This window comes from Apium graveolens, chromosome 3 (genome assembly GCF_009905375.1).
Source record: "Apium graveolens cultivar Ventura chromosome 3, ASM990537v1, whole genome shotgun sequence".
NCBI classification, from domain to species: domain Eukaryota; kingdom Viridiplantae; phylum Streptophyta; class Magnoliopsida; order Apiales; family Apiaceae; genus Apium; species Apium graveolens.
This window is the reverse complement of record NC_133649.1, coordinates 297,519,375-297,528,562: the sequence shown is the minus strand read 5'-3', so window position 1 is coordinate 297,528,562 and position 9,188 is coordinate 297,519,375. Positions and strand designations below refer to the sequence as shown.

The 9,188-nt window shown below is 35.0% G+C and overlaps 2 protein-coding genes across 2 annotated transcripts; one reads left to right on the top strand and one right to left on the bottom strand.

The window, feature by feature from the left end:
- Positions 1–3,621: 3,621 nt before the first annotated feature.
- On the top strand, positions 3,622–4,546 carry LOC141715255 (glucan endo-1,3-beta-glucosidase 8-like). Its single transcript, XM_074518728.1, has one exon. The coding sequence runs from the start codon at positions 3,622–3,624 to the stop codon at positions 4,396–4,398; it is 777 nt and encodes a 258-aa protein (XP_074374829.1). The 3' UTR covers positions 4,399–4,546.
- Positions 4,547–5,201: 655 nt separating this feature from the next.
- LOC141711182 (TATA-box-binding protein-like) lies at positions 5,202–8,546 on the bottom strand. The gene is made up of 10 exons (XM_074513610.1): positions 8,525–8,546; positions 8,333–8,435; positions 7,706–7,793; positions 7,320–7,391; positions 6,358–6,408; positions 6,099–6,143; positions 5,915–6,007; positions 5,721–5,822; positions 5,560–5,636; positions 5,202–5,441 (listed from the first exon to the last, which is right to left on the bottom strand). Coding segments are annotated over exons 2-10 (618 nt in total). The 5' UTR covers positions 8,422–8,435; positions 8,525–8,546; the 3' UTR covers positions 5,202–5,440.
- Positions 8,547–9,188: the final 642 nt, after the last annotated feature.

Here is a 9,188-nt window from a genome sequence, read left to right as displayed (position 1 = left end):
CCATGGTTTATTTTTCTCTCTATTATTTTCCCCCCAACTTCTGGGAAATTATAAAAGATTTTGTGAAAGTTAAGTTCATTTAATCCCTTACAGGGTATCGTTCTCTGCGTAAAGTGTGGAGCGACCTACACATTTACAACGATTTGCCTTGTTCGTGGCTTCAAGGTATTTTTAAAACTCCTTATCATTTTCCTTACCTTATTCCTATTTTTTAATAGTTTTCTGGTATTTTCCAGGAATTTGCCCTAGATTTCCGGAATGTTTCCTTATTTTTATTGAATTTTTCCTCATTTTCCTCATTTTCTGGAATTATCATTCAATTTTCCTCATTTTCTAGAATTTTTCCTTATTTTCTGGAATTTTCCTTTAATTTTTCCTCATTTTTTGGAATTTTTCTTTATTTTATAGAATTTTCTTTCAATTTTCTGGATTTTTTCCTTATTTTTCTGGAATTTTTTCTTATTTTCTGGAATTTTTTATCATGATTCTGCCCTAATCAACCAGGAATCCTGATCGATTTCGACCAGGTTTCTGGTTGACTTTCGGTCAATTTTGCCCTCCTGATCGATGAAAATTTCGACCAGGATTCTACTTTAATCGACCAGTATTCCTGGTCGATTTTGACTAGGATTCTGGTTGAATTTTGGCCAATTTTGTCCCCCTAGTCGATAAAAATTTTGACCAGGATTCCTGGTCGATTTTGACCAGGATTCTAGTCGAATTTTGGCCAATTTTGCCTCCCCAGTCGATGAAAATTTTGACCAAGATTCTGCCTTAATCGACCAGGAATCTGATCGAATTCTGACCAATTTTGCCCCCCGATCGATGAAAATTTTGACCAGGCTTCTGCCTTAATCGACCAGGAATCTGATCGAATTCTGGCCAATTTTGCCCCTGGTCGATGAAAATTTCGACCAGGATTCTGCCTTAATCGATCAGGATTCTGATCGAACTATAGTACTTTTTACCATCCACGCCGAATAAAAATTCGACCAAGATTCTTCTTTAATCGATCATGACTCTGATCGAACTATCCTCTTTCGGCTTACCTCGAACCTTTTAGATTGTTTCAGACTCTTCATTTTCCTGGACCTTCCCTTAATTGGGCCTTACCTTTATGGGCTTTCGTCGTTTAATCTCCCATTTCCTGTGCTATATAAGAATAGAATGAACTTGAGTTTCTCATTTCACTCATTAGTCAAAAACTCTCTATCAAATCTCTCTAGTTTCTCTCTTAGGAAGGCAATTTCCGGTGTTCTTTGCCACTGTCGCTTCACCACCTTCAACCATTTTTTGAATTTCAAGCCATCTTCCCAAGAATATCAATGGTGGATCGAGACCTTGCCAGACTTGCGAAGATGAATACTTCCAAACGAGGTACCCTCATTCAGATTCGTTCTTCATACTCATCTTTAGTTGACATAATTAACACTAGGGGGGATGAATATCCTTCCCTTGGTGAGTTAGATTCTTATAATCACGGTAACATATTCCATGAAGTAGATGGTAGAATAGAGAGTTATAACTCCCTCTATAAATTCCTCCTTACCTTAGGATTACTCCGGCCACCCCAGGAGATAGAACTTGCAATTGGGAAGGGGATACTCTTTTTATTTATCGGGGTGCCATAGTTGTCGGCCTTAGGTTCCCCTTTCATGAATTTATCCCTCGCCTCCTCGCAGATGTTCAAGTAAACCCATGTCAACTCCCTCTAATTGCATGGAGGAATATCATATATTTTATGGTTTTGTGCCTTAAGAATAATTTTCCCCTTTCAGTGCCCCCTTTTAGAAATTTTTTTAAATTTTATAATAGTCTTTTAACTCAACCGGGCTGGCTTTTTATCCGTCAAAGGCCCAAGTGTCCCCATATTTTTGATAGCAACTACATTGTTGAGAACAACCCAAAGTGAAGAGTTGAATTTTTTAGGCTAACCTGGGCCGGAGGCGATTGGGCCGGCTTATTTCGTTGTCCCTTTTGCAAGGTAGTTGATGGTAGCCCAGCTAGCATTAGGCTAACTGTTGAGGAGGAGGCCGCTTACCAAGCCCTTATTGCGGATAACGACCAAACAGACACCTGGACTCCCCTAGAGGAGTTTTCTCTCTAGAAAGTTGGCCTTTCTCAGGCCTCTGATAGGGGTAATTTCACTCGCATTTTTCTTCGTCTTTTTCTTTATATCATGTTATGTCTTAATCACTAATGGAATTCAATGTTTATTTTTTAGCTTGTGAGGCCATTAACAACCACAAGGATTTGCCATGTTTTGATGTTGATACAATATGATTGTATATGCATGATTTGAATATACGATATTCATGTGAGTTGTATAATTTTATGATGATTATATAATCTGTACGTATACTGATATATATGATTTATGTTTGTTCTTATAATGAGAATCGTATTAGATATGGATTCTAAATCAGATGTTGCAGATCTTCTAAAATCTGGGTCTGGTGTCCGATTTTCGCGAACGAATACCCTTTTCGATACGGAATCGAGTGTCTGAACAAAACAAATAGCTAAAGCTATCATGGACTCTTCTGTAAGGCGTTTGACGTCGTTTACTGCCTATAAACAGCGATTTAATGTTTTCAGAATTCTTACTTTTCTGAATTTTTCCAGATTTTTTTTTGTGACTAGATCATGATGGGTATGATATGTTAAGATTAGATTATGTGTTTTAACATATTCTTATGTGTTAATTGATCATGGTGGATGGTTATAGCTTATGACCTTAGGTTAATGGTTTTGTTTTTTTTTAATACGGCTTGCATGTCGTTTGATTTTGTAATTATAGATCTCGAATGTAACTCGAGTTCTTCTTATAAGTTCTTAAGATTAGTTTTTATATTTCATTCTTGTAATGTACATGAAGACATAAAGATTTCATATCAAGGAAGGGTAATCTCACATGGATGCCATCCAAGGAAGCAATACAAGGAAGAGACAACTCAAGAAAGTAGACATGTAGTAGTTAGCTTGTATTTATTTTTCACCATAGATTGACCTAGATCTTTGTCAATAGCTTGATAAAGATCACATAGGATAAGCCATAACCAACCACGTTTACTTTATTGCACTTTACATATATATGCTCATATGATGAATGTATGTGTAGAGTAGTTTAATGATGCATGCTTAATTAGATTAAGGATGTATGTATTAGATACGACACCCATGCATTCTTGCTAAACAAGATAAAATTTGTAATGATTCAAGATTTTAAAATGAACAAACGATTATGAGATTCTCGTGTTTATGAAACACGGAATAAAATACTAATCTTCTTTATTTCTGACATGGAGCGATTTTGTCAAAAGCGAGTTCATTGAACTTGTAAGGTTGTGGGTTTTAAGCGAGACCGTTGTTTAATGACCATCTACTAGTCAGACTCAACTTAATTCTGGAAATGCTGAGTCGCCAAGAGCTAGTCTATCAAGACGTAAAGAATGGAGTAAAGACCATTTTTGGAATGTGGTACTTAGTATTTCTAATACTGGAGTAAGGGTTAGAAGAGTTGCTGCAAACAATTGAATTGATTCTGGTTTTCTATCACAAATGGAACCAAAGGAAGCAGCGAAGCTCTTGGAGATCCAGATTGAGTGATTTCCATCCAAGATGAACTCAATCAGTTTGAAGATTAAATTTGTGAATAATGGGATCGCCTACCAAAACGTCTTTGACGCAAATTTTGACACTCTGGTCTCTGCCTTGAAAGCTGCCGGATATGCTGACATGGCAATTATCGTAGGCGAGGTTGGATGGCCCACCGACGGTGACAAGAATGCTAATATGAACAATGCATACCGATTCTACAATGGCCTTTTACCAAAGCTTGGAACTAATAAAGGCACACCTCTTCGACCTGGATTTGTAGAAGTCTACTTGTTTGGACTAATTGATGAAGATATCAAGAGCATAGCTCCTGGTAACTTTGAGCGTCACTGGGGAATTTTTAAGTATGACGGACAACCAAAATTTGGAATGGATTTTTCGGGAAAAGGACAGAACAAGCTTGTCGTTCCTGCACAAAATGTGCAGTATCTACCAAAGAGATGGTGCGTGTTCAATCCAAATGCTAAAGATTTGAGTAAACTTGCTGAGAATATCGATTATGCCTGCACATTTTCTGATTGTACGACCCTTGGTTACGGGTCATCTTGTAATGGCTTGGATGCTTATGGAAATGCATCATACGCATTTAATGCCTACTTTCAGGTACAGAATCAAGGGAATTTGAGCTGCAATTTTCAAGGTTTGGCTGCTGTGACTACACAGAATTTATCACAAGGCCAATGCAGTTTTCCGATTCAGATATTGTTATCACGGTCTTCTGGAAGTCGCCCGTTTCTGGTGGCTTTGCTATTCTTATCCGTCTTCACATTTTTTATGTAAATCTCTTTTTTGGTAGGATAACACAGACATTTATATTCACATAATATTTTAGATATGGTAGCTTTTCGAAACTACATCTACATGTACACGGTTGCTCAAATTTTATGCAACAATAGTGTTTGCTCAAATGTAATTATCTTACTATCAACTTCTTACGGTCTAGAGAACTTAAAGAAGCTTATATCCTCGTACTTACAACACTTTTACCTAAACTGATCTTCTTTTACTAAATTGTCCGGAGATTTACCACTAATGTAAATATAAGATACATATTCAGCAAAAAGAACAAAAATATAGGACACTTATCGAAAGAAGGGCAAGCAAGAGCAAGTAATAAGTTGCGGAATTAGCTCTTTCGAGATGACGAAACAATATAACCAAGGCAATCTACTAATATATATATACTGTACAGACTAGTTGTCCCAGTAAAACTAAGAACATGGTAGGGCAAATAATATTTTTATCAACATAAAAAAAACACATTTCAATTAGCAAAAAAAAGACATTTCGAATGAACTAAAGGGATGATTTGCCATTTGTAGCTCAAAACTAACCAGCATGACATGCAACTTCAGATTAAGTTCAGGGCTTGTACTCTTTAACCAGACACATTGGGGAGTAAGTTACTCGGAAAATGACAAAAACTTATGATCCAACAAACAACACCGCACTGTAAATAAGTGACTCGGTAAATCACAATGAATTATCATCCAACATATTAAAATCTTAAACCGAAAACAAACACATGAAATTAACAATAAAATCTTGTTAATCGAACTAATATACCATAAACAATGGCCCCCAAAATTTAAATGCTTTTCCACTTGTATATAGATTGTCTATGTAACTGTATCACATAAAAAACCAAAACCATATGTCTTAATTATTCAGAATCATTATTCATTACATAAAAAAAACTCTAACCCAGCCATGTCAATTCTTATAGCAGTCTTATTAGAGCCCGGGTACATGTAGTTGAAAGCTCTTCAGTATCAAGTTGATATATCAAGTTGATTCTTCATCAAGCACAAATCTGCACAAGTCTGCAAACACAGGCAACGGAAAATTTAATAAGACTCCAAGCACAAACACACATTACATAATAAGAAAGATAGTTGCACTTCCATTAAGAAAATAACAAGAAAGAAATATATTGCATACCACTGCTGCGAATTCCTCCTGAACTCTGTAAGAACAGGGTATATATTCTCAAATGCTGTATAAATTTCTTCTCTCACCTGTGCATGAGCCATTCGAAAGACTGTAAGCCTTTAAAGGTAACAAAAAGTTTATAAGTAAATGTTTATGGCAGCCTGCATCACCTTTGCTCCGGTAATTACAATTTTTCCTGATACAAAGATGAGGAGGACAATCTTGGGTTGTCTCATCCGATATATTAGACCAGGAAACAATTCTGGTTCATACTGCAAACACATAAACACAATTAGCACTAAAAATTGCAGCATCTATTTTTAATTTCCATGGTTAAGAAAGCCAGACAACAGCTCAGACATACACTTGAAAAGGCACCATGGGAATATGCTAAAGCTTCAAGTCTGATGGGAAATTTCACATCACAAGAACCAACAATGTTTTGTATCTTAAAGTCCTGGCATATCAATGGAACATAATATTAAAAGCCATTAAGATAACAATAAGTTTCTAAAATGGATACTGTAATTGTCCAAGAGAAGGGATACCTTGAATTTGGCAGAAAATCCAACCTTTTGAACAATTCGTGCATACTGGACATCAAATATAAATGTTATATGAACATCTCGTAAGTATTTATTTACTAAGTCTTGGATGTTAAAAATCACATATATATAACAAAGATTCTCATTATTGGGTTTTAAAGATTTTAACAGACCAAACCCGATAAATGTCCCATAGTAACTCAAGTTCTAAGACCATAGTAAAAAGCAGATATAAAATCAAAATTCATGATAAATTGCCGACCTTCCTTGCAGCCAATTTTGACTGTTGTACACTCTTTGCTCCCGTACAAACCTGGACACAACATGAGGACTATATCACGAGGGAAGTTATTAATAGTTAAAATTTATAATAAATATAAGAATCAAGGCAAATGCACAACCCACATATAATATAAAATAACCGAATAAGCTAAAGGTGGCAAGTGAAGGATGAAGGCCAGGTATGTAACCATTTTTCAGATTGGGGTAATAAAATTACCGATATTATAGTATGCGACCGACATTTACAATTTGAATACGCATTTTCTAAAGGGGTACTGATGTTATGCATTTTGGAATGGGGTATCTTGAATTTTTTTATTTCTATTTAAATATTTAAAAGGATACACATTTGTGAAAGGAGTATCCCATATGGAATAACCATTTGACATATGCGCATTCTAAAAAAAATAATGCATCGCATATAAAGCGATACCCACTTAATGGTATACCCATTTGGCAGCTGCTTATACTTAAAAAATTAATACATCTTATATAAACGGAATACCCATTTTGTAAATGCGTATTCCAATCATCAAAACTAGCCGGTACATAAGGAAATTGTTATTGTTGTCAATTTTATTTAAAAAATTGTTATTGTTGTCCCATTTTGTAAAAGTGTATCCCAATCATTTAAATCAGCAGATACTTACGGAAATTTTTATTATTCTCAATCTTAGTTAAAACAATTGTTATTCCTGTCATTCTTGTACAAGTAAAATGACCAACTTTTTATATTACAACATATAGATTAAATTGTCCATGCCAGTATGCCGTGATAATTACAAGAAATTTGGGTAAAGATTTACAAACAGCGCTGCAGTAAGATTGTTAAGCCTTATATAACTTAAATCAACAGAAAGACACATGTAAAAGTTAAGCATCTGCTGTTTGATAAAAATAAATCATAGGGAGTTGAGGAACGAAACTGTCAACAAAACTCACCATTTTCCCCGAAGCAAATATTAGTGCTTTTGACTTTGGATCCCTGATTCGCATGATTAGAGCAGCAAAACGCTGTGTAATCATTAAAAAAGCATGATCAACAAAGCTAAACATTTAGTTAGCAATAACTTGTAATGGTTCTCAAACATTCAAGTGCAAGCATGAGCTTTGCAAATAAATGATTAGTGAAATTTCAATTAAAAAATGACCTACACAGCTAACTATCATTAGCCAAGGTATACAACTGAAACAAAACAAGTCTTTCATTTCCTAGACCACAATTATCCAAAAGATTATTTTGAATGACATAATATAGTCTGGCTTCTTTTCTTCCTCTTCCATCAAAGAAAGCTGAAGTATAGTGATATTATGATGAAGATTCGAACCTTGGGGTTATATTCAGCATTTCTTGCTTGCAATGCGATGGCTTTCAAATCTAACTTGCAATCCAAGTTGACAGTTGATACTATATTCCTGTTAGTAGAAAATTAGTGGTGATCAAAATTTATACTTCAGCCTAATTTTATACTCCTGTAACTTTAGCATTAACCCCATAATCAAAGTGTGAGAGTTAAAAAATCATCACAAGCCACAAAAACACAGATGTTGTAGAAGCTGTAATAATTATATAATTCATAACTATAACTTATTCCTAAAATGTAAACAGGAGTAGCCTAGGGCGGGAAAGGTTCGCGGTGTTTATTAGGATGCTAGCAACAAATGAGGCAAAGAAAAAAGGGGAAATGGAGGGATAAACTTTTAAATAAGTCTTGTGTGAAACAACGTGGCAGCTTATAGGTGAATTAAGGCATCATTTGTTTACATACAAGAGAATAATTAGGTATAATTAGAAAGAAATGTAAAAGCAGGCACATGTGTACGTTAACATTATTATCAAGTAAATAATATGAAGGTAGTAAAATTGGCATCGAAGGGAAGTGTAAAATAATGAAATCTGTAACACAGTAAAATCGAGAAAAGGGGTGAAAATGAAGGGGAGGGGGGATGCATACTGAAGAGTGGGTACAATTCCAGAGGGGTGCTTGGAGAGATCAACTGCCTGGCACTGGCTACCACCACCACCACCACCCTGTTCCGCCATGTGTAGAGTTGTATCTGCACAAAACAAGTAGTAGTATTAGTATATGATTTGATTGATAAATAAACCCTAATTTATGTATCGAAAATGTTATAAGTTAACTAACCGTAGGAATTTGTAAAATTGTTAGGGGGGAAGGAGGGAGAGAGGACAAATCCCTACCCCTTATATATAGGTATATGTATGCCCCCACACACGCCTTTCTCTTTGGGCTGAATCTGGGCCGCAGAAAACATTGGACCCAGTATTATTTCAAAACATTTATATAACACACATTTTATTCTTCTTAACAAAATGTTTCTACCGTCATAACTCATATTTTTTTCTCAAAAAGCCTAATTTATATTTGTCCAATCTAAAATCTTAGAAGGGGATGTTTTGAATTATTATAAAATAATATTAAATAAAACGCATTGTGAATTAAGATTTGCTGACTGAAGCAAAATCAGAATTTGCTGACTGTGAATTACAAACTATAATATACTGTAAACACTGATTCATCAGGATTTGCTGACTGATGCAGAATCAGGATTTGCTGACTGTGCAAATCCTCATCTGTCATTAGGATTTCCATGTACACGGTAAATACTGATATGTCTATAAGAAAAAAGATAAATTCGAGTGATATGTGGACTTCTGCTAGAAATATAATTAAAATATAAATTTAGACCTAGCAAATAAATAAGTCTCAAAAAAAGTTATTAGTTATCATCAATTATATCATTTACTAGAATTCGTAGATATTTAACAAAAGACAATTTATCAGTCTT

Coding starts and splice junctions, on each gene's coding strand:
- LOC141711182 (XM_074513610.1), bottom strand. CDS start 8,421: ATGGCGGAACAGGGTGGTGGTGGTGGTGGTAGCCAGTGCCAGGCAGTT. Junction 7,794..8,332: donor GGAATTGTACCCACTCTTCA/GTATGCATCCCC, acceptor TTCTACTAACAG/GAATATAGTATCAACTGTCA. Junction 6,008..6,098: donor GATTTTCTGCCAAATTCAAG/GTATCCCTTCTC, acceptor TTGATATGCCAG/GACTTTAAGATACAAAACAT.
- LOC141715255 (XM_074518728.1), top strand. CDS start 3,622: ATGAACTCAATCAGTTTGAAGATTAAATTTGTGAATAATGGGATCGCC.